Here is a 25706-nt window from a genome sequence, read left to right as displayed (position 1 = left end):
AAGGTCATTGACCAAATGAGATCTTGACAAAGGGGTGATGTGAAATTTGCCACATTTCTCAGGATAGAAGATGATTAGTGCAAGGACACAGGTATAACAGCTTTTAAAGAGGCACCTTTCTTCCTCCACCTTCCTTCCACATGCCAGCACTCAGTAGGTTTCAACCCTACTGAGGAATATCTTATCCACTAATTAAATGCAAAACATCAACCTCACCCCACCTTGCAACCCCAAGACTGCTGCCAGCAAATCTGTTTTCCCTTCACTACAAGCTGCTCAATGAGGTTCTCAGTTACCATTGTTAAGTATCTTTCTGGAGGGTTAAAATATCCTAACAAAAGCAGGGCAAGCCCCTCTGCCCTCATGCTTCATCTATTCAGCACCTACCCTTCTGTCACACTGTGCAGGATAAAACATAAGCACTGCAGCTCACTCTGCTCTCCACCTTCCTGTTTTTGTGGCCTGCTGCAGTTGATGAAATGTAGATCCCAGAGTGACTTTTGGAAAGCAAGTAATATGCACACACATATGCTCCTTTAGGGAACCACGGCTTCTAACATCTGGGAAAGCTGTGACTGCTGTAGTTCCTGCTTTCTGAGCCAGAAGGACTGAGCTGGAACAGGGAGTGACCATCTACATCTGCAGAGCAGCTGATGAGCTAGATGGGAGGATCATAAATATCAAAGCTCCCATTTCCTTCAGAATGCTCACTAGACACATGCAAATGCCTATTGCAAGGAGCATGGGCCTTGGCTTATCTGCTTTCCAGTTGTTTTTCCAATTTCATAACGAGCTGATCTTATAAAGCTGCCCTTGAACTGCAGCTTGGTTTCCTCAGTGACGGTAAGGCAGCTTCCAAAAATCCCATGTTAAGAGCAGTGCTTTGAAAGATCCAACAAGGTCCTCCCTTTTTCATGGAAATGCCAGAGGATGTTCCTCTGCCTCATGTTATCACACCCTCACTAATTTTTCAGCCATGATTACATTTAGATTGGTGGGTCAGAATTTGGAGGTGAAAAGAGACTGGTCCCATTCGAAAAGTTTAATATCTTCAAAAAAGGAAAAGGGGGTCACCTAGGCCAGAATTTCTTAATTTCCCTGAAGCAGTTTGATGCCCAGGTTGACAGATCAGACTAGATGAACAATAGGTGCAGACAATAAAAAGGGGTTTGCCCAACCAAACAGTTTATAGGGGTGCTCTGGAAGGTGGAGTCACTCCTAGGAACAAGTTGCACATATTTCAAGGCACAGGTCAGCATGGGATCTGGCAAAGTGATTCTTGTCAGGAAAGGTATTTTTAACTATTAGAAAAAAGCACATCTGAGCAAAATCAGCAGGTAAATGCACACGCTTGCCCTAGAGGAATGAAGAAAATAAATGAAAGGTCAAAACTTTACATTGCTCCTTCCTTCTCAAGCAGTTTTGAGCCCTGTAAACTCCCCCTACATTATGCAACTACAAAGGAGCATTGCACAGCAAGTTTAAGTTTCGATTCTGTAGAAATAGCTCATATCCTCCCACCTCTCCCAAAATATTGGGCAGGTGATGCTGTCTGTATACATCAGGTGGGCAGAAACATGCTTGTAAAAAGTGATAACCTGCATGAACCAGAGAAGAAATAAGGCTGTCATTTGCAGAGTAAGTATACTTTCTTGCTTTCTACCTCTTGCAAAGATGCCTTGCCGTATTATCTTCACCAATATCTGTTAGGATAATTTCAGCTCCCAGGATGCCCTACGATCCTCAACTAGAAAATGCATGCTGCCCATTTAACAGTTAAACATCCCAAAGAAGCTGAGTCCCAGCCATACTTATGCTGAGGACAGCAAACTATTCTTCAGCTGATCCTCTGGCATCACCACTGGTCAATGCATAGTCTGGACACCTTAGGATGTCTCTAGGAATGCCATCATCTGACAAGGTGTCTCAGTAACGAGGAGATCCCAATCCATAACCCACCAAGCTATATAAAGATTCTTTTTCTCTGCTCAAAAATCTTTTTAAAAGATAAAGTTTATTTAGTAGGCTCTAAATCACTGGGAACACATACTACATGACCATAATAACACAGAACAAAGAGGACTACTGCCCTAAGCTGAACCACAGTGAAGGTTTCCAACAGTTCAGACTTAATTCTCCTAAGTGTAGTTACACAGTTCCTGTCGAAACTGTGGAATTATGGAACAGGTACTAATGTATCCACTACCAAACATTACTCTGCAAAACACTGTTTAAGGAGACCTAGTTAACTGCCCAAACCTTGCAGAGGAAACTCTCCAGACAGGCTGGGAGAGGCTAGCCTTTCAGCACAGAGAGGAAACTGCTTGCACATGCAGGGAGAAGCAGGATAATAATGAGCAATGCGTATCTGTGTGTAGAGCGCAATATCTTGCAAAGCACACCAAAAAAGCAATACAACTGTACTCCAGGTAGTGGCAAAGAAGCCAATAGGTCCAATAACACTAATGTTTGGTACTTCTGGGATCAAAGAAACTGAGCCGAGGTGATTTTTGCCCATGGTAAAGAGGCTGTTGCACATGTAAGCAGCTAGAAAGGAACAGAGTTGAAAAGCAAAGCAGGAGAGGTGAATGCTTCAGAAGTCATTTGTAAATGAAGTAGTTGAGTGACAGGCACTTATTGCTTATCAGCTGGTTACTAATACACCAAATCTTTTTGAAAATGTACAGAGAATTGGAATAAATGATAAAATGGAGGACCATTCTCAATTTATAGCTTAACCATTCCTGCAGATTTACACCTGTTTCTTTTAGCACAGCACAAAACTGCAGGACATGCTGTTTTCAAGTCTTTTGTAGTGACTATACTCATCAAATCCTCAACCATTTAACCATATCAAATCTAGCATTTACTACTATGTAGCAGAATGCATCTTGCCTTCCAGAAATTCCTTCGACAAATTTTATTTGGTTTCACCTGGCTTGACACTAACTCTAACCCAGCAGGTATAAGCTTTGGGGAATTAAGATCAATTTAAACCAGCAGGGTTTTAGAATGGAAAAGCTAAGCCAGCCCTAACTGTAGCAGCCACAAGAGCTCCAGTCTAATGAGTTGGACAGCCCTGTTTCTTACAATAGACACAGCAGTCGTCCTGGCTCATACCAGTGCATGCTTGTAACTCATCCTCCACCATGTTAGCTCCTTTCTGGGGGATTTTCTCAGGCATTCTCAGATGGAGACTCTCTTTCTAAAAGGGAAGCCATCTGCCATTTGATTTCTGTATCATGTTGCATTTTACCTAAAAATCCTCAGCTTGACTACTAAACAAAATGTTCCTCAACCTAAAGTCTCATTCAACCCCTGCTTGAACATACAACTGCAGTCCTTTGTTTTTGAGCTCCTGAGCTTTGCATTTTTCAGAGGAAGAGAACTGTTGAAGCTACAGATTCAAATGGCAGCTGAAGATAATAATGTCATACAATATACTGTACGCCTTCTCTTCAAATGCAACCTGTGTATAAACCTGTGTATAAAGCATGTAAAAGCAAAGAAAAAAAGGAAACCGAACCAAAACCATAGATATGTGAAGAAAATTTGTTTAATGGGCTTCAAGCTCTAATCATTCTGCTGCAAAATATGTTTTGAACTGCAATAACCTGTGCTAAAGCTTTATGGGGAAAAAAACCCCCCAACACTAAAAAGCAGAAAAGTTCTATTTTGCAAGTGGAAAACTTGAGATCAGAAGGGTCCTCATTTTAAAGAAAGTTGCTTTGTAGCTTTTAATTTGACTTTAACCTCAGGCCAAAGTGACTTTTCGTCTTGCCTCAAGAAATCTGAATCTGTAGTTGGTGCTTCCAGCTATGAGAATGAAAAGCCTGCTTGCATTAAGTCTGACTCAATCAAAAAAACATGGTACAAAACATCCTTTTTTTCTTTCTTTTGAGTATTCAAACAAACAAATTCCTAAGCTAATCCATGAGATAATTTTCCAAGAACTACATCTTGTTCAACCAAAAGCAAATGAGAAAATTCTAAGTGGTAAAGAGAAAAAAAAATAATTAATTAGAACTAGCACACCTAAGAAAGTTATACCATTCACTATAAGCTAAGCAGAGATCCCCAAACATCACAGATCCTGAAGTCATCAGAATTTATTCTAGACCCTTATGAACCTATGCTCTCTGACCCATAGCTAGACATAGAGAAGCAGATTTGCACAGCAAGCTATCAACCAGTTCCCATTGCCTCATGAATGGTTCACAGAGCAGTGCTAGCCAGCCACTCACTGAAGATGTGATTTTGTATACTGGTAAACTCATCCCTCCCTCCTAATCTTCTCCCCTTTCTCTCTGATATGCTTATTCCAAGAGAATTAATCACGTATGATCATATTAAGTTTGTAACTGCTCAAAGCCATTCTCAACTAGACCAATATTCTGGCCAGACCAACCCATACAGATAAACTCCTGGTCCGTCCTTACAAAAGTCCTTTTTTATCTCCATTATTATCATGACTTATCATGAACGTTCATGATAATTCTGCAAAATTAGGGCAACTCTCTTATTCTCCAACATCTTCTCATTGATGTTTCATTACCTTCAGAAATTCAGCAGAGCTTGTTAAATTTTCTACCTCCGAGCATCACACTTCTCATGCTCTCTCCCTTCTCAGTTGCTGTAGATGGCACCAGACTGGGTGCCATCTTTGCTTGAAGCCTCTCTTTCAAGCAAAGAGCCTTTCATTACAAACCCTCATATTCAACCTGTCCTTAAGACCAGCAGATTACTTCTCTGAAATTTAGTTTTCTTTATTAACCTATTCAGCTAAAACTGTTGCATAAACTTTCACTAACATCTCCACTTTAAATGATCCTTCTGTTCTGATGGGTAAATTTAGTCTCCCAATCTATCTGTGACCCCAGCTCCCTTTCTGCCAATCTTTTCAGACCCCACAAAAAGCAGGACACAGACTGTTGGTCTGGTATGTCACACATATGTAGATGGGTTCTCTACCAAAGCTGTTCCCAGTCTATCAATCCTTTGACAGCAGAAAGAGTGATTCAGCCCTCCCCTGACTAGTTCAAAGCACCAAATTCCACCACCTGGTTGTTTTGCAAATCAGCATTTTTGAGCTTTCTTCCATGTTATCTCCCAAGACTCAGTGCAACACACCATAATCACAGGATAAATTTGCAGTTTCCTCAAGCCTTATCTCTGAGACAACAATTATATAAATAGCTCAACAGAAGTTTGATGGTTGGTGTGCAGAGAACCAGTACACCAGATATCTCTCTGGTAAAAAGAGATATAATATAGCCACTTTGCTACCTCCTAGACCCCTCTCTTTCCATGGTCTTGTACATTGATTTAGTTTTCTAGGAACAGAGTCTACACTGGACCAACTTGAAGCCCTAAACCAAACAGGAATACTAGCGAAGTACTAATAGGAGACACACGTTAGGCAAGTTCAATTCTCCCACAGCTCCAGGCTGAAGCTTTTGACGGTCTACATTTCCTCAGTCTCTTTCATCAAAGGAATCATTAAGATACTCTTGAATCCAATGCCTTCCTGATAAACCATGTATCTGTAATAAAGTTGGAGCCATCTCCATAAGCCATATTTACCTGGGCATTTGTACAACTTCCTTGCCTGGGCGATGTCTCCCTGACTCAGGCGAATACGCTGACCAATAGTTGGCCGGACCCCATTATCATCACGACGGGGAAGGATGGTGTCGAGGAAAACCCCTCTAAAGGGAAGAACAGAGACACAGAGCGGTGAAGTGGGGAAAGTGACATGATGCACAGAAAGTCATTCTGGCAGGCCTTCCACACCATCCCCTTGACCATATCCCGTGCTAACAAGCAAGAGTAATGCAGATTGTGATAACTGCCTGTCTTGAGGTGGCCTTCTCACTAGAGCAGACAGCTTCCAAATGTACAGGCAAGTCTGCCAAGCCAGTAAATTCCTCTTTTGATATATCAAAATTGCTGCTGCCTCTGTTTGAGTATAGATACATTCCTTGCCATAAATCAGAAAAAGAAATGAAATATTCTTGCAGAAGGTTGATGGCACATCTAGCTCAGCAGGAGCACAGACTGGACACTTAAGCCAAAGGAGCAGAGGGAAGAAGAGTTTGTTCAGTAGCAGATGGGGTTGGGCTGTCAGTGACTGGTTGCCACAGACAAGAGAAAAAGATCAAGAATTCTACCTTTGTCCTGTACAAGTTTCCAACCTAATAACTCTACTTTTCTCTGCTTCTTTTACTCACTACTGTTTCTTTCATGTGGTACTTCATACTCAGGAGCTCTTTACTGCACCTCTGATCTCAGTCCAGTAAAGGATTTAAGCTTGGGCCTCACTTCCATCAAAAAGAAAAGTCCATGCATCTAAGCAAAATGCAAGAGAGACCCCAAGGCAGCCTTGGCTGAAGTGGGACAAATCTGAAACCAGAACTCCACATTGGTAAAGTCCAGACCCTTGCCACCAGGCTGTCCAGTCCACAGGAACCATTTGACTGCACCCCGGAATGACAAACAGGCTTGGAGGTGCCAAAGCTAACAATGAGCTTGACAGTTCAGCATCAGCTCAGTGAGGCAGACTTCTCTTTCTGAGGGGCAGAAGCAATAATTTTAGTACTGCCTAGTCCTGATGAAGGAGTCTTCAGGTACTGGTTAAGATCAAGTAATTTTGTTCACTGGGCTGCTCAGTTGTGTGAGAGCCTTCGGAAGAAGTTTGAGAGGGGTTTTTTGCATTGGTTTTATCTTAAATTTGGATAACAGCTGTCTAGAGCTGTAGTCAGTATCTTGAAAATAAAATATCATTCTACTAAACATGTTTTGTGAGGTAAAATTATTTTGTAAATATTCAAACTGAAGAAAGAGGAGAAAGAACTTAATCTATTTTAGAAACTAGAATCAGCTTTTGCATGGGGAATGCTGTTTTTCTTCAGTGGTAGGAAAATTCCTGATCAACACCAAAATCAGTGCTTACAAGCTCTGAGGTGAGCCTATCAAATTTTGATTGACATATTCAGGCTGGCATTCTACATGCCAGCTGCATGCCTCAGGCTGAATTTATTTAAGTTTATGCACTGAAAATAAATCCTCCAGTTCCAGTAACACCACTCACAGAGAAACAGGTTGGTACATTTTCAAGGCTCCTCAGGAGTTCACAGAAGAACTAGGCATTTGGCAGGGACATACTTCTGTGGCCAGTGAAATGCTTTCTGCAGATTTCCAAGCTCAACCAGGGAAGAATGACAAAGTTTAATAGAGAAACCACCACTTGCACAAGCAAACATTTGATTCTTTTTCCCATTCCATCCCTCACAGCTGCATACTCACAGACCCCATCCTTCTGCATATAGCATACAGCTAGGGTATTGCTCACACAATACTTCAAATTATGCTTACAACTTGATAAACACATTTTCTTCCACAGGGCTGTATCCTAGGTTGGGGCTGTCAGATTTCTGTTTTTTCTTCTTCCACCAACTGAATTTTCTACTCCCTTCACACGCATTGCTGAACATGACTCCAAATTAGGAAGCAGTAACTATAGTTCCTCTCATTTTACAATCAAAGGAACTGAGAATAGGGAAGAGTCTGGCCTAAACCACACAGGTTCCAGCAGTCCCATGCTGTCTACCCAAACATCTGCTTAACAACACTTATGATGTTAAGTTGCACATTTGGTGAGTGTCTCTAAAAGCACTGATACTTTGGATCACAAATCAATAAACACCAAGCAGACATCATTAAACAGAGCAGCTCAGTAACTAACACCCTAACCATTGAATAAAATACTTAACCTATCATCACATAGGTAGGAAAAGAACCCAGGAATCTTGGATGCCCCATTGTTCTGCTGTCCAGGCATGGGCAGAACATGTATTACCTGCCCAATGCAGTGGTCAAGCACAACAACTGACCATTGCTACCAGCTAAGAACAACAAAGTTTGAGAAGAGATACTCTCAAGAGTCATTAGCATCTGCACAGTACCCTGAATGTGTAAAGCATCATGCAAACATTATCAAGTTATCAACTGATCTCAATAAATGCTGAACATTCACTGTCCCATCTGAGGGCACTAGATACAGGTGCTTAAACACCGCTCAAGGAAGCAGATACCCAATGCAGATTAAGCACTTAGCTGCAGGCAGCTACATTTTGTCCTAACTCTGTATTTATATCCGCATGTGCACAAGAGAAGCAGTGTAACTCCATGAAGTAAAACCTGTGGAGGATGTGTATACATCTTGTACAGGATTACTAATGGTGCGTTGCAAATACACCAAGAAGATGTCCCTTGACACACAGGCAGTGCTACCTGCATCCTGATGCAACACAAGCTTTGCAGAGGTCATGTTTTGTAACTCCAGGCTACGCTGCCATGTCTACTAGCAAGAGGCTTAGTGAATTAAGGTAACCCACAATTTGCTTAGGGCTCTGTAGAGGTTTAATTATTCTTATTGCTAAGCTGCCATTTATGGATCTTGACAGCTGTAAAAGAGATTGTTTAATGACAGAAATATTCATTTTAATTTGCTACTATGTCTGTAAGGAATGCACCAGGAAGTAAAATCCTGCAGCCATATTCTGCAAAACAGACAACTTTCTGACACACAACAGAAATTCCCATGTTAAAAAATTGTTACTGCTGTCATTACAGTCTCTTGTGCCATACTCCTATTCCTATTAGCCACAGATGCTAATGAGAAATTTGTTTTGCTGTGAACTGAAAATGAGGAGTGACCCAGGATTTGCAGCAGCGTTTGACCATGGCAAACACCATATGACTTGCTGTCACCATTCACAGGAGTTTAAAAACATCAAGGTTGTGCTAAGTGCTATATAAAAGCTGCTACAAAACAACAAGTCGCAGACATGGCTCTGCTTCCTTCACCTCCTCTTCCACTCACACCCCACCTCCACTGGTGGAGTGCTAGGGTACCATCTTTTTCCTACATGGACTTTCTAGTGCCTGTTAATGTATTAACACACACTAAAGCCCTTCTCCTGGGTCACACAGAGGCTGTCTCTCATACCTAGCCACTGATCTTAATGAAATTTGCTGGAACTTATTATCTTCGTGGAGTCTATGCTTTTGTCAGCTTGGGTTGCAATTGGCCAGCACTTGCAAAACTCAGTAAGGTAGGAAGGAGACACACATAAACTCACAGATTTCTACTGATTAGTTAAAGTAAGCATCATTCTCCTTAGGGGAGCAGATGTCAAGACAGGTCTTGGTAAAGTAAAAGCCTGTTCCCAGCACTGCCTATTTATGGTAAGAACACAATCAGCCCACAGAGGCACTTAGTGCTCACTTCAATTACCGCACAAAGACTGTGACTGGGGTGAGGGTGGGTCACAGAGACAAAGGACTTAAAGAAAACAGACTTAAAAATCCTATTAAGCACCAATTTAAATTTAGAAGGACTCTTGCCATTTTTATCCAGTTTTGGCCCAGCAGTGTTCTGAAGGACCCCGGTTTTCAAGATACACAAACTCAAAGGCATCTACAATATAAATGGCAGTAATAACTTAATCCCGCTTTTGTGCAAGACAATTCTAACCATTTAGGGTCTAGCAAATGCTGGAAGGATCCAGCAGATGCCTCAAGGGAAGAAAATTTGTTTGCTTTGAGTATCTGATCGAAAGAAATCTCTGAAGGCTACAAAGCACTTTTGCCCAGTTACCATCTCCTCCTGCCAGAACAAGCAGCATTTCAGCAAGTTTGATCATTTTCCCCTAGCTGACACAAAGCTTCAGAAACAAAAGCACAGAACAATAGGTTTGGCAGTTCCATATGACTGGGAAATGAGAAAATTAAAAAAGCTGCACCTTTAATTCTTGCAACAAAAAGTTCTCAAGACTGTGAATATTTGTGCTCTGCCTCCTATCCCATTTACTCATGGTATGTAGTGGTGGAAAGCTCTTGGGAAGCAGCAGTAATGGGATTTATGGAAAAATAACGCAGCCAAATGAAGCTGGTCATACAGTAACTCTCATTCCAAATCCAGAACATAACTAATCATGTTCATTTCACCTCTCTATTCAGTAAGGCTGTTCGATCAGAAAATCCCTCCATCTGGAGGGGTGAGATGGGAGTCAAGGGCAAACAGTGTACACAGAAATTGGTCAGTTAGTTGGGACAGGACTGAAAACTTTTCCATGAAGAACCCAGTCACCCAGAATTACAGAGCTCCAGAGGCTATGATTTGAAGCACATACATAAATGGCTAAAAAAAATACCCAAGTAATTAAAGATCATGATCTAGAGTTCAAATTCTTCCTTGGCAAAGCTGCTACAGACTCTGAAGGCAACATTGTGACTCTAAAGCATGAGCTGGACAACCAAGAGATTCAAAGCTGGTTTTAGCATTGCCCTCCTTGCATGTGGATAGATACACACACATACATACATGCTGCCTGGAAAGGTTGCGAAACATGTTAACACGGCTTTGGAAGGTCTCTGAGACTAAGGGCACTGGGCGGATATAGTAGGAAGGAGAAAACATGAATGCACCATACTTCTCTTCACCCATCTTGCTTTTTCACATATTTTTCAAGCTTTGCAATGCAGCAGAGCTCACTGCAACTTCAACATATCTCTGCAATAGATCACAGGCCTCCTTCTAGGCTCCATGTATCCCACAGAGTGAATCACAACTACTGAAAATAGTCCCAATGACATGTAACCTTAGATCATCACCTGGAGAATGTGTTCCTAGCATAATGCATGATGCTGTCGAAGTCATAGGTCTCCCCCAGTGAGTTCACTTCCCCAGCTTCCATCTTTAAAAAGTTGTACTCCTGTCCTGTGGTGCCAAACACAAAGGGACAAAACCAAATCTCTTAAAAACAAACAAACAAAAACCCCCTTCCATCTCTGGTAGCCTAGAATGAAAGGGATATACTCCTACATTCCAACAATTCCAGCTGGACATCCAAAATCTCTATTCATCCAACCATTTTGACCTTACTCTAGGCAAGAACTAGCAATATTTTTTGTTCTCTGTCCCAGCTCATAAACTACTAGGGTTTTCCAGAAGTCCAGCAAGAAATGTTTCCACCCACCCAAAAGCCAGGTGGAATAACCTGAAGTGCTATTTTACCTTGCTGTATGTTCTCTCTGATGATCGTGACATGCTGGTCCCTGTCAGGCCGTGTGTGTTCATGCCAGAAACCCACTACATGACCCAGCTCATGAGCCACAATACCAAACTTGTCACAGTTCTTTCCAATGGATATAGCCTGAGGGCCCCCTCCTCGGCGACCCACATATGAGCAACATCTGGAAAAGAATACCCACAAATTCATGAGAAAATCAGTGAATTGAGGAAGTCTGAGCAGTAATAACAGAGAATGGCATTTGGCAGGGTCCAGGACAGGCCAGCAGTTGCATATACTATATGTACCTACATGTGTGTGTATGTATAAAAGAAAATAGTGAAGTGTATATCAATAAAAATGCATATACACACTTAAGTGTTATCCCAGAGAAAAGAATCCAGCAAGGCTTAGCACCTTCTTCTAAGCAAATTCTAAATTATCCTGGCAATCCATACTGTGACAGATGCATCTCTTGTGACAGATTCCCCCATGTAGCCATTGGTCTATTCTGACCAGAGCTGGACTTACAAAGCCATTTGTCAATGAAAAAGATGTTTGCAACATACATAGCTGCAGGGAATATGTGTGTCACTTACCCACATGTTCTGTATGTGAACACAATGAAACTCTCTTCATCGGTTCTCTCCACAAATGTTACACAAGTGTGCTTCTCCCAGTGTCTCATTGCTTGCTTAAAGATAGCTCTTTGGGTTCCTGAAACAGAAAACCAAGAAAAGCAAACAGTGAAGGCCTGGCTTTCTGGAAAATCTCTAGTGGACTTCATCAGGATAGGGGAACAGTCAATCCTTCCAACAGTCAATCTTACACCTGTAAACATCTCTAGGAAACTGGGACCTACTTCCAACTGTTGCACTAATTTACTGTATCATTCTTTTCTTTCCTTGCGCTTGATGAATGAATTGCTCTAATTAAAGAGGTAGCAAACTTGGTTAAGCACATTGATATTTCTGCATAGAGAAATGTCACCTTGCTATGTAGAGGTCATTCTGACAGAGCTGCTTGTTGATCTGATCTGTGCACCAGCTGCTTAGTGGTGTGCCAAATTTACTCTCGTGGTGCAATGCACCATGGCCATATACATCTTTCAAGACCCATATATCTCATGAGTGCTACAGATGCTCCTCAAAACTAAGGCAAAGCTGTCGTCAGGTAGTTGATCTTTAAAATTAGAAGCAAGAACTATATAGGAGCTAGAAGCAGTCTCAGGGCAGTATAAGAAGGTGTAGAGGTACCCTGCTCTATGCTTGAACTGAGGGAAAGCTCAGGACTTCAACAGAGACACCTGTGAAGTAGGGTATTACACACTTGCAAGAAGACAGGAAACGGAACGTCCTGTTCCCAGGGAATGGGCTACCTACAGCAGTCACTCAGCAGCATCCAGAACAGCCATTCAGAGAGCTGGGCACTGATGCCTCAGAGTGGTACACAGCCTTAGAAGGCTTTCCTACAGTATTGTCTTTCCAGCAGAGCCTCTGGTACACACAGGGCTGTGGGTGGAGTAAGCTGCCAATCTCAAGAGCAACTAGAGAGTGGAGAAAAGGCAGAAGTACATCAGAAAGGCACATGGAATAGAGAGATGCACTCCAGGGTGCAAAACACCAAACTGAACGCAAGAAAGAACTGTCCTATGGCAAGAGCTGCTTCTTACACAGTCTCCCAAATGGAAGGATGGTGTTACCTACTCTGGTCTGGTTAGGGCAGTGGGGCACATGTAACACAGAGAACACTCTCTCATCAGACCCTGAGGGATGGGGATGGTTGTTCTCTGACAAGTGTTGGGGGGACAGCTGTGGCTAGCAGGCTACTCAATATCCTGCCAGGTTGCATGAGCCCCTCCCTTTGTAGGAGGGGAACAAACCCTTCCACTGGGGCTTTGCAGACTTCTGGCAGCAGTGTGGGTGCTGTGACAAAGTACATCATGGGAGCCCAAGGCAATAAGGCCTGCTGGATCCTAGTGGGAGATGGCGGAGGCAGCCTGGGGGAGACTGGAAGGAGCTGGCTCAAGTGAGGCACAGAGCATTTGTCATCCATGTGTCAAGAAAACCAATCTCATGGGGAACCACTGAGCTATGCAGAGGTGGTCTGCTTCACATGAGACACAGACAAGTGATATGCTGCACCCCAAGAGACACCTTAGTTTGGACAATGCCCAGGAGACACTACAAAGATCCTAAAAAGGATACTTTGGAGAGCTCCTCATCCACCATGGGATACAGCTCACTGCTCCTCTCCTTCACACACCTACAGGAGACCCTGAAGTTGGTACCCAGAAAACAGCAGTTCAGGAAGCAGAATGCTCAGGGGAAGTTCTCCAAGTGGGGATTCAGAAAGCAACCCAGGGTACTTTTGCTCCTGCTCTTCCAACAGCAGAGAGGATCACTTTCTGGAAACACAGGGGATGAGCACAACTCACAGGTGCCAGCACCTGAAGCAATCAAGAAAAGTGACCAAGTCACCCAATTTCTTGGACTCCAAGAGAAGAAACATCTCACTGCACACTTCAGTCTCTAGCCTCCACAGTGCACGATTCCTTGTGCAACCACATGCCCACTGTGCCCCAGGAGAGTTATTTGTGGGAAAACTCTGCTCCTGAGATCTCCCACACATTTTGAGACACTCACCAATCACCAAACAGGGAGCAATGTTTTCACTACTGACCAGTGAAATTTCCTCCGATCACATAGGGGATGACCCCCCCTGGCCATATCCTCTCAGCCCTGGATGTGGTTGCCCTGCGCACTCTGGGAGAGGAGTGTGCATCCATTCCAGATTCATCTTTATATTCCTTCCTCTTCGGCCTCCTTGCAAGCGTTGTGTTCTGCCTGCGGTCTGCAAGACAGAGTGGCAACACTGTTTAAATCCTCGTTAGCTCCATGTGCAGCCCTCAGGTAATACCCTGGAGCTTTAGAAAAAGAAAAACAGAAAAAGCAAGGTGTTACCCAAACCAGAAGTCATAGTCATATTTGCCCATGATTTGTTTGGGACTAAGAGACAGTTAATCTGTAGCAACCTGGCCCTTCGTGTCTGGAGCCTCCATACATGCTATGCCAAACCTATTGTCCCAGAAAAATGTAAAGGGACACCCGCCCCTCTCCAACAGCAATTCATACATGGCAACGCTGTACTTAAACAAGGGGAATAGGAGGAAGGGGGGTTAAACAAGCCCAGATATCACTGTATATTCTCAACCTGCCCTATTCATCCAGCTCTGCAGAGAAAGGTTTGTTCTATCAGGGCTAGCTTCACAGTAGCAACAGCTACGTGTTCGAGTTGGCCTTGGAAGAAGAGAACAGGACCCTTAGGCTGAAACCTATGCTCAAGGCTGAAAAGTATTACATAAAAGTGTTTGTTTTCACATGCTAGATCTTGGGTGGTTTGGAAACATATACAGATTAGTGTCTGCTGGAGGAGGGATACTCAGAGTGGAAAAGCTGAGGCATTCTATAGGTAGTACAAATCTCCATCCATGGTCAATCTCTGCGTTTTAATGGAAAGGAGCAAAAATATAAAAGGAGAGTAAAACATGTCTCATTTATTGCTAAAAAGATGAAAAAGCCCTGCTTGTGTGGTGCTCAGTGCTGGTCGTAGAATCTGCCTGAGGATTCATCTAGGCTTCCTATGCAGACCCTGTACCTTACCCTGCTCCTGCACTGCTGCAGCTCTGCTCAGATACTGGCTATGCTTACACATTACACTTGAATGTGGTGTGGGTCTGACCCAGCAGAAAATACCCTCCATTCAGAGCTTCCTGGCTGCTCACCCCCATTTGCCATGCCATGAGTGACCCAAAATCTCAAAGCAACTGTAGTCCAGCTGGGCTTTACTGGCACATGTAAAGACTGAATAGACACCATGTCTTAAATAAGCTGCCTGTATTGCACAGCCAACTCATCAGCTGGGCTTGGGTAAAGGAGTAATAGAGTATAGGGGTTGCTAGACCTGCAGAAAGTGCTCGCCTAAAGGGTCACACCAAGGGGAACTCCCTGCTCACCTCCAGAGGTAGCACTGCTGGTGGTTGCTCCTCAGTGCTGGTGAATCTCTCTGAAGGTCCAAGAGAAGGAATCTAAGCTCCAGTTGTGGTCTTGTGATTTGTACGGAAATCAGCAAGACAGGCTACAGCTTTGCCTCCCAAGTCAGGAACATGGGCTGCCAGGTTATGAAAAAGCACAAGCCCTGCTGAGACCTTCCTCCAGTGACTAGATTGCTCCCATTTATCCCTGCAGTGGAAGCACTGGTAAAGAGACCACTACTGTCAAGGCTGAGGGGATCAAAACAATGGGAAGGAAATTAAGGTAGTGCAGGGGGATGGAAGGAGTGAACTTCAAACCCTCCTTTCCTGCTTCACCAGGTCCAGCCCTTCCTGCTAAAGGCCTTGCTATGAGCTGCAGGACAAAGCTGGGAATTTGCCTTTTGTTCCTCTTCCTCCTGAGCACATCCCTGGCATGCTGGCTCCACCTGCCATTTCAGAAGCTGCACCATCCCCAGGCCAGCTGCTGGACCTTGGAAGGCAGATGCTCTGAGATTGGTGGTTCCCTCAGTGAAATAAGAACCACACTCCCCTTCTTTTCATACACATATCCTACAGAGGTACTGCTGCTGCATTACAAGGGACACAGCTGGAATAAGGGAGAGGTCTTGAGACAGGAACAGTCTCATGGATACCTGTCTCTCAGTCACAAACTGCTCCTTGGGCTGCCCAGAATCTCCATGGTTTTGCACATAAACAGCTCTTGCCAGGAAAGGCAAGTGAGGAGCCATCAGCCCCACACTCTCCTTCACCTGGTATGGTAGGAGTTCTGCACAGAGGACCCTGGGTCTGCACTTCTGCCCCACCAATGCTTACATTCCTTGCTAGCCACACACCTTCTTGTGTGAATTCTCTGCACCAGTCCTGCAACAGCTTTTGACTGCTCCTGATGCCTGCTAGAATTTTCTGCCTTTAACAACTTAAATTTGCAGTGGGTCTTTGGAGAGGCCTGACACACCCTCCTAGCAGGGACCTGGGAAAAGCAGGCAGCAGATGCCATACCACCAGGGGACAGACGAAATCTGGACAGCATGCTTGAAGAAGCACTGCTTACAGTCACTGCCAAGTTGCATGCATGAAAAGGGTTTCCTCAGTGAAAAATAAAGCCATGCAACCTTTCTAATGCTTAGTCTACCTGGACATAACCTCTCTTACTGACTCATACTATCACTAAGCCTGCGACAACCGAGATCCTTTCTAAAATCCTCCCTTCCTCCATGAGGAACAGCACTCAGAGGTTTCTGCATACCAGCTGTGGTGGGTGGGAGACTCTTTACACTCCCCACAGCCCAGGCAGCTCTCTGCATCTGCAACATGCCATGAAACAGTCCTTGCTGCTCTCTGAAACTCACTCAGGAGACTCTTAGCTGAACAGCAGAGACAGCCCAGCTTTATACCAACAGCAGCACCAGCCTATCTCTAAGTGGAAACAGGCCACCAGAAGTACCAACACAGCTCTGCAAGCAGAAACACCTTCTTCAAGAGCTGTTGCCCACTATTCCACTGCCTCAGGCCTGCCACCAGCTCAGAAGACATAAGCAGCTCTGATGAGGAAATACAGCACTGGGCTATGCACACAGCAGCCACAAGTATGAATGTCTCTCCCCTCGGACTAAGCCACCATATGGTCTCTCTGCCTCAGTCTACGCATGGAAAACAACAGTCCCCCCTGCATGCAGTGGGTTGCAAACATCTTGCACAGAACAGGGAAACCCTGAGGGAATGCCTCTAAGTTCACAGGTCTAGACTGATCCTGTAAGCAGCAACACCTTACCTACACGAATAGGAAAAACTTGGCCTGGTGATAGCCCTGCTTTCCCTGGGGAAGAGCAGCTTAAAGTGGTTCAGTTGAAACATCCCTACATCAGGGAGCTAGCACTACGCTCTCTGCCTTGAAGTAAAATGTTTTGGCTGTCCTGGTGACAGCTGTGGCTAACTATATGTCGTGTCTGGCTGGAATGGAGTTAACTTTCCTCAGAGCAGCCTGTAACATACTAAGTTTGGATTTGTGGCTAAGAAAGTGTTGATAACACACTAACGTTCAAGCTATTGATGAAAAGTGCTTGCAGAGCATCAAGGCTTTTTTTTCCTTGTGCTGCTGAGGCCTGTCCACTCCCCAGGCAAGTAGGCATGGAATTGGCAAGAAGCTGGAAGGGAATGCAGCTGGGATAAATGACCCAAATGGGCTAGATGGATATCCCATACCATGTTATCATGCTTAGCAATAAAATCTGCTAGGTTTTGGCTCCCAATATAGCTATTGCTCAGAAACTGCCTGCACATCAGTCTGCTTGTGGATAGGGGTGAGCAGTTGCCTTTGTATCACTTGGTTTGGAAATTTTTTCCTCCTCTTTCGTTCACTTATTAAACTATCTCAATGAAAGAGTTTTCTCACTTTTGCTTTTCCTGCTCTCTCAGCTATGCTGCCAGAGAAAGGGGGTAGTGACCAAGCAGCTGTATGGGTGCTTGGCTGGGGTCAATACAGCACACTATACAAGGCAAACCCACCCTTGCAGAAAGTCCACCAACAGCAACAAGTGCAGATGCCTGGGCAGAGCTGGTCTCCCAGACACAGAAGCACAGAGATGTACACAGGACAAACATGGTTTTACAGGGGATAAAAAAGTAAATAAAAAAATACCCAAAGGTCTGGGTGGGGTACCACATTACCCTTTTTAACTGCTTTGTTACTACGATCAGCTGAAGTGGCGTTCCCACTTGACGTAAGAGAGTGTTCTCCCAGGCCTCCTGCAATGGAAAGAAGAGCAGAGACATCTCCTGGTGAGTTGGCTGGCAAAGCTATGTCATAGGAAGGACAACAGCTATCAGTGATGCCTTCTGGGTGCTGGCTGGCCACAGAAACTGGCTGTTTTTCCTATACAGGGTGCAGAGACTTAAGATCCAGGCTCTTTTCCTTGATTTGTTCCCCGTCTACAGGGACACCTTGCAATTCATTACCATTCTGTGCCTTAGTTTGGCCATATACTTGAATAGGCAGAAAGTCTCTTCTAGGAAAGACTAATTCCATGAAGCTTTACTGAGAAAGGAGCTATGCAAGGAAGATGCTAGCAATAGTAAGTACCACTATTACATCTCAAATGAAAAAATGTACACTGTCAAGAAAAAGAATAATATACATTCAGACGAATACACCCTTACCAACTTTTATACCTCTGGCCTGAATTCAGCTTAATTTGAAAATAAAAGTCCTTCTCTATGATGTTGATTCCCACTGGCTATCAAAGCAGGAAGAACTGCAATGTTAGCTCCTGAGTATTTATTGTGCTTCATCCAGCACCAGCTACTGCTCCTACTGCACAGGAACTGCCAGGCACAGGAAGGTCCCCATGGAGGTGTCTCCCTCCAGCTCAGTCACCAAAACAAAACCAGTAGGTCCACCCTGAGTGCCTCGCTGCCTGGCTTTCCTATTTCCACACAGAAAACCAACTTATGAGGTTCCTGTGATGCACAATACACCAACATGTTGGAGGAGGGATGTGACTGCTTGATGTCACATCTATTTGGTACAGAAACCACAACGGTTCTATGGCAACTTTGTACCAGCACTGTGCCTAACCCTCTCCTTTTCACCAGACAGAACTGCTCTATCCTCTCCCCAGCAGTGTGCTACAGCAGAGCACTGCTCGCAGCAGCGTGCAGGGGCTGCAGAGGTGACTCTACCAGGTTAGGCTGTCCACCACACCCAGAGAGAGGGCAGAGCAGGCTCAGTGCATCCAGAATCCTCTACCATAAGATGAAGACAAGAAGAGATCCTAGTTCCTCATGAAAGTCACATTGCTAGGGAATGGAGATGGAGACCCCTATCTATAGGCCCTACTAGTCTTTTGACCATTAAGGTACCACAATACTTGGCAGTAGCCCAGTACTTGATTTTAGTTTTTCTGATGTATGATGTAGAAATAGGGTTTTCCCTCAATACTAGAACCATTCTGCCACAGAAAAAGATTTAAAACGTCACCTAGTGTCAGAAGGTGATTTAAAACAAACAGTAACTTATTCACACTTCTGTTTCAAAGGACTTTAGAATAGTTCTGCCCACTATAAAGAAAAATACCAACTGTGCAAACTCACCTGTGCTGCAAAAGCAAATTGAGCTCTGCCTCCACTCGTATTGCTTGTTACCACTACAGTCTGATTTCTATAAGTACTGTTAATCAAAGCAGTTTTCAGAGCACTGAAAAGCCCCTGAATTATTCATCTTCTGCCTTGATTTTGTAACTGTATTTTTCTGTTCACAAAATATTTTCTACTTCTTCCCATCAGCTTCCTCTAAAATGTCTGTTTCGAAAACAAACTCCCCCAGCAATAGCCAGAAAAGCAAAAGAAAAACAAAAAACAACCGCAAAACAAAGTAAAAAACCAAACCCCAAACTCAGAGAGGCTAAATATTTCAAAAGGGTGAAGAAGCTGAAGCATTTTCACAATGTTGTTTCCTGTGGTATTATTCTACAGTTTCTTAAAAATGTCTACATGAGTAAAAAGTTCAAAGTGCTTAATGCTTTTGTACCCTATCATAAAATCTGCCCAGGGTTCTGCTGATTGCCCCACCGATGGAGTAACTAACAGTCATACAGTCTTGAGATTTGAATTGTATGTAGTACCAGCAGCTGTGGAGTGTAGGGAGGGTGGGAGTACTGAAAGGTCATCCAGCGGCAAGAGAACCTTGAGGACAGGGCCAGTAGAAGAAAATGCAGTGAAAGCAATAGAAAAATGGTTGGAAAACATAGAAGGGGGAAGAGATAAGAACAAGACTCTTCTTCCTACAGTTGTTTGTCATCCAGGGTTCCTGGGCATTCCATTTTGCAAGGTCCAACTTTGGAACACCACAGAAGCCAGAAAGCAACTACAGAGAGAACCTGGGCAATAAGCCACTGTACAGTCGCAGACTGTATGGAAACCAACTGGCATCTCCGTCAGGAAAGCTCTCCATGGTGACTGCAGTGGAAGGGAGAGCTCAAAAATGGTGCCTACAGTGAGAGAACACAACACACGAGACAGCAAGATGTATAACAGATAAATAAAACTGGCCTGAACTACATTCATAGCTTTAAGAAGGTGGTGCTGATACCACCACTGTTGTCCCACTCCCTCCTTCCCTATCTTGGTATTGTGCGTCCCCTGTGAGTCAAAGGAAGGCTGAATGAGCTGATCTCTGCAGAGGCATTAGGAAGAGCAAGTTTCTACAGTCTTGGTGGCAAGGTAAAGCACGAAGAGCATGGTCAACCACCATATGTAGAAGGGGAGATACTGTTAATCATGTGGCATTGCTAGATGTTGTGTGGACACTTCCAAGAGGGATGTCCCACTTTCAAGATAGCTGGACATCTTCCAGCCCCTAAACCAGTCTTGCTTTGCCAGCTGGAAAACTGTCCCTGTGCTCTGGAGCTGGCTTCTTGCAAATCCTTCTCCAGCCCCTCCAAGGGGGCAAGAACAGGGGACACCTTAGATGGTGGTATCAAATTCTACATCTCTGGTATTATACTACTTAGAATATCAGGGATGATGAAAGACAGCAACAAAATGAACCAGAAGAAAATAAAATACCCAGACTCTCAGCTGACTATTTATTAAAGTTTCCTAGTCTGAGAGACACACTAAATCAGGGGATTGTCTCCCAGAGGAAGTGCCATAGTTTAACAAAGCTTGACCAGACAAAAGCCACTAGATGTGTGAACAGGAACGAGCCCCATTCAACAAGATGGATTGCTCTGAACTCTATCACTCTTTTCCAGCCTCAATGTCCCATCCTAAGATTTCCCTTTGTTTTCTTTTCATGCCCAGTCCTCGTCACTTCCTTAAGCCCAAGCTCAACAAAAGTTCCTCTTCTCAGTTAAATTTTACATCCCCAGGACTTCTCACACCCTTCTCCCCCTCCTTCCCCCCCAAAGTATGCTATTCTTCACACAATATCCCGTTCCATTTAAAGGAAACCCCAACCAGCCATTCAGCACCAGAATTATTAAGGCATGTGGTCTTTGCTGAAGCAAAGAATAATTTTGTATTTCCAAATAAATGCAGCTTGCTTCCAGTCACAAACAGATTGCTTCTTAATTGAACTTGGGAGGTGAATTATATGGTGAATTAGGGAAAAAGAACAACTCTGTATTTAGTGAATTGTTCCCCTAAGAGGGAGCTGTATGGGATTGAATTGCAAATGATGGCACCAAACCCTACAGCCGGGCCCCTCTCCTGCACCCAAGCTGCTGACCTCTGCTGTGCTGCAGTGTCATTTGCACAGACTGCTTTTCCAAGCTGTGAGCACATTCTTTCCCAGAGATCAGTGCAAGCCTTGGTTTCTTATGCAAAGGAGATGTTTGAATAAACTAGTGTGACTAATGAAATCTACAACATCTTTGCATATTTTGTCTCATTGTAGCTGATGAAAAGGGAGAGCACTACACAAAGGCCAGATATGGGTGCACAGATATATCACATATTTTCAAAGACCACTAATCTCACTAGCACTGACAAGGAGCACCCATACCCTTCTCTCCCACAAGCATGTTTTTGAATCATACATGAGAACTTTGGAAGACCCTGTTCTGATTCGCTTGAACTTTTAGACATTTCTTATCCTTATGATAACTAGATAAAGCCCAAAGATTAAAGTGACTTGGCAAATATTTAGTCCTCTTCGCTGATTCCTACCAAGAGAAAGCTAATGCAAACAAAACAAAGATAAGTAACTGGTGTGCCATAATCAATACATAAGAATGCCAGGAAACAGGCTTTGCATCTGGAAGCAGTTGCACATAGGATTCAGGTGATGTGCAGCTCCTGTTGCCCTCTTAACATGTTCCTGAAGTTGTATCTCTCTGTTGAACTGTTCTGCCACATCCAAGAGCAGCATTACTGCTCCAGAGCATGAAATGCCCATATGAGTATTGAAGCCTATTATCATTAGAAACACTGAAGAGAATGGAGATTTTCAGTTTGACAGAATGCTCCATGGAACACTAACAGGATAATAAAACAGTCAGGCTTGGTCTACTGCTTACAGAAATCCCTAATGAGATGAGCAAAACAGGATTGACTTTTTGGTTTTTAATATGTATCCAGCAGTTAACAAGACCTCCAAGATCACTTTCATCCTCAGTACTTCCCACCTGCTGCTGTGCCAGACCAACCATCATCTTGCTCCAGCCTGACTGTTCAAGCTTTGTCTGCTTCTCTCACAGCCAGGCATGATACAGACTTTGTTAGATCATGCCTCCATGCAGAGAGCTGCACTAGAACTCTTAAGATCTTTTAACTCCCACATTTTTGTGATTCAGTTTTTCCTAACGATTTTTCCTGCTTTACAGCTACAACCCCAGCAGGACACTTCTGGACTCCCTAACTAGATAACTTAGTTTCTGTGCATGACCTGGCAGGGAATACACAAGAGGTTCTCTGCCCATACTGGGAATATTTCATCTTCTACCTACAGCACACTTGTACAGCAACTCATTTTTCTGTTTCCCACAGACCAGCACTGCCAAGGGAGCTTGGATCACTGAAATAAATGTCCAGTAGCTTAAATGCACCATAAATCTGATATAAATCCACTACACTTGTAACCCTGGCTGAAGAACAGGTGCCTAAATTGTTTGCAGGAACTAGAGGGGCAGCCCGAGGTGGTAGATAAGGGTCCAGTGAACCAGAAAGCAGCAGGCTGCAGCATTGTTGGGAAGAAAGCAGTTTCTCCCACTCTTCCAGAAGAGGAAAATGAAAATCTAATTTTGTTAAAAGAAGTCCAAGTTGTTCAGCTGGAACCAAAATAAAAGACAACTTACAAAGAAAGAGAGAGCGCACAAAGCATGCCATCAAAACCGTACTGTTTGCAGCACCCTTGTACCACTAGCACAGGACAAAAGATGCATAACCTGATGAAGGATCAAGGATCAGATTCCATTCAGTACCCATACTGTACACAAGAGAGTGGGACTAGAAGAAGTAGTAATATATTAGATCTGAAAATTTGTCTTCTACAAGTTGCAACTTAGGGTTGAAAATATTTATTGCTGTGCAGTAATTCTCCCTTTTTTTCCAAAGTCATAGAGTCCCCTTAAAATCAAACCCTCCTACTTTCAGAACAGTTCCAAGCCAGGATAATTTTTCCTTTTCATACCAATGAAGATTCTCTCTATATTCACTGGATCTCCTCTTCCTTCCCTGGTTGCTGTCCACACAGGGGAAGACCTCTATAGCTAGACACGGAAGGTAGCTACCACTGCTAAGTTCATTACCTCTATTGAGGACAAAAGAGCACTGAGGACTTTGCCAGGATCTCTTATTTTTCTGTTTAGCAGAGATAACGTGACTGTACACATTACTATGTGGTCTCAGGTGGATCAAACTGCAGCAAGTCTTCTTCTAATATGTCTTACTGTGGAGGAAAAGCCATTTCGGATCTGTGATACAACCCAGGGAAAAAAGCATCATAAAATACATTTTAAAAATTATTAACAATTTCACCTCCCTTGCCTATGCCTCAAAACACCTCACTTTCATAGTCTGATTCAATATATATGCTAGTCACATGCCACAGCTTAGACACTGGATTTCAAACAGAGGCTACAATGAAGCATCAAGAAAACCAAGAAATGCAGGTAACATTAAACACTTGTCACTGTTCAGAGCTTCAATTCTGGTGAACTTTGTCATATTATGACCAGCAGAGAAGCTTCTGGAAGCACAGGATAAGTCAAACGTAATGTTACATACTGCTTTTTAACTTCCTCATTAACCAGTGGTCAAGAACTTTTTAGCATAGAAAAAACACTTTATTGCACTGAATTTCTAACCACAGAGAAAGCGATGATTTTATTAAAACAAGCTCTGCTGGGAAAGCGCATTCAGAACATGGAACAGATGTTTCCCAGAGCTGGTGGAGAGTCTATAGCAAGAACCTTTCATAAACCCCTTGGCCCTGGAGATCTGAGCAAATGATTTGAGATAGATCCTTCAGCATTTCCTGTCAGTGGAATAGCTGAAGTTCCCTCGATTTACTTAAAGAAAAATAAATTAAAGAGGAGAAGAATTCTGAACCCCAAATTCCCTGCAGGAATCTGTTTTTCATATTCAGAGTAAGCTGACTAGCTGTAATAACTCAGGAGAGTCCCAGGGTCCAGAGGCTTGACAAGCAGATGTGTCATCTCCACATCAGCTCTGTGAATGCTTGTGCAGAGCGAGGACACTGGCCTCCCAGGGAAGTTCATGAGAAGAGGAAGGTGAACACAGCTAAACAAACACAGGGCTGCCACAAACATAGCTGCAAAACACTTAATGCACCAAGCCCTTTTGCTGGCCAGCCATGTTTGGCATAGCACAGGAGGCTGAGCAGAAGCACAGTGTAGGCAGCACCATACCCCAACACCCTGTGCTTTCTCTGCCATTCTGTAAGTGGCAGCATCACTTTTATTCTGCAAAGCATCTTTTGAAAGAAGGCACTGCAAGAAATGAGACAACCTGACCCAACCTCTCCACCAACCTTTCAGCTGAGAGTCAATGTCTAAGGGGAGCAACGCTATCTGGAGACAAGGGAGGACTGAGAACACTGGAAGAGGCCTTTTCCCACAGCTGTAACAACCACCTCTGTCCCCTGGGGTGAAAAGACAGGTGAGAGAGAAAAGAAAGTAATAAAAGTTACCTACAACCTGTGTCATGTCACTGATTTTTTCCAGCAAGAAAGAATCCTGCAAGGCCCTGGCTTACAGTGCTTTTACTGGGGCAAGTGAAAATGAAAGCTGAAGTGAGTACACAAATGCTTTGGCCTGTGCATGTCTCTGCTGTATGGCCAGGACCCCACATACTGTGTCTAACTTCTCCCCTCCCAGCAGCACATAAAAGCAGTAATGTGTAGCAGCAAGGACCTCCACACAGCCCATTGCACTTGGTTTCTTGTCAACCTGATGGATCAAGATCTATCTCTAACACAATAATCCACCTCCTTCCCTGTCTCTTGTTTGAAAGGAGAGACAAACAAGTGAACTTGCAGGTGAGAAGGAAACTGTAAAAGTTGGCTTAGGTTCACCCATTACTGTTCTAACAGGCAGTATAAACCCTCCCAGTCCCCCTCTGCTAACACTTTTCCTTCTGACCTGCAGAGTCTAATTGCCTCAACCTCAGCCTAACCTGGGCCCCTTCGGGCACAGCCATGCCAGGCTCACTGCGCTGCCTTGCAACATCCCCCTGCCTTGTTCCAGCTGTGGGCTCCCAGTCAGAGCCCAGGGCTCTCCACAGCCTGGCCAGACCACTCTTCCCACTCAGCCTTCCTAATCCTTTTGTTTTCCCCTACCTTGTTTACACTGGATAAAAATTAACCCAAAATGAAAAGCACTACACTGGAAGCTAAATTATGTTTGAATGCAATTAGAACTCCTTCCATAGAGAGTATGTGATGCCAGCACAGAGACCTTTTTTCCAGCCTGCTTTCTCCCTGGATATTCAGACCCTTCCAGTCCTGGAGTTTCTTGGAGAGTTTTGGTGCCTTCTTAGCTCTGAGGAGCCTGTACCATGTTTAACAGGCAGTTGAGCAACCTAAGCAGACATAGCTGAAGCACCCCATCTGCTTGGTT

General features: G+C 43.8%; 1 protein-coding gene across 1 annotated transcript in view; it reads right to left on the bottom strand.

The window, feature by feature from the left end:
- Positions 1-25706, bottom strand: part of LOC104407128 (tolloid-like protein 2) — a gene marked incomplete at both ends in the record, with an annotated part of 77987 nt that overhangs the window by 10080 nt on the left and 42201 nt on the right. Inside the window, 6 exons of the mRNA XM_010016315.1 lie at positions 5584-5708; positions 10678-10783; positions 11081-11259; positions 11675-11792; positions 13758-13928; positions 17797-17874. Of these exons, the coding sequence (XP_010014617.1) occupies positions 5584-5708; positions 10678-10783; positions 11081-11259; positions 11675-11792; positions 13758-13928; positions 17797-17874 (777 nt within the window). The remainder of the gene's footprint in view (positions 1-5583; positions 5709-10677; positions 10784-11080; positions 11260-11674; positions 11793-13757; positions 13929-17796; positions 17875-25706) is intronic.

The sequence above is a fragment of the Nestor notabilis genome, unplaced genomic scaffold (genome assembly GCF_000696875.1).
Source record: "Nestor notabilis isolate BGI_N333 unplaced genomic scaffold, ASM69687v1 scaffold6096, whole genome shotgun sequence".
Lineage (NCBI taxonomy): Eukaryota > Metazoa > Chordata > Aves > Psittaciformes > Psittacidae > Nestor > Nestor notabilis.
The sequence above is the reverse complement of the archived record's forward strand: the minus strand, read 5'-3'. Positions and strand labels throughout refer to the sequence as shown.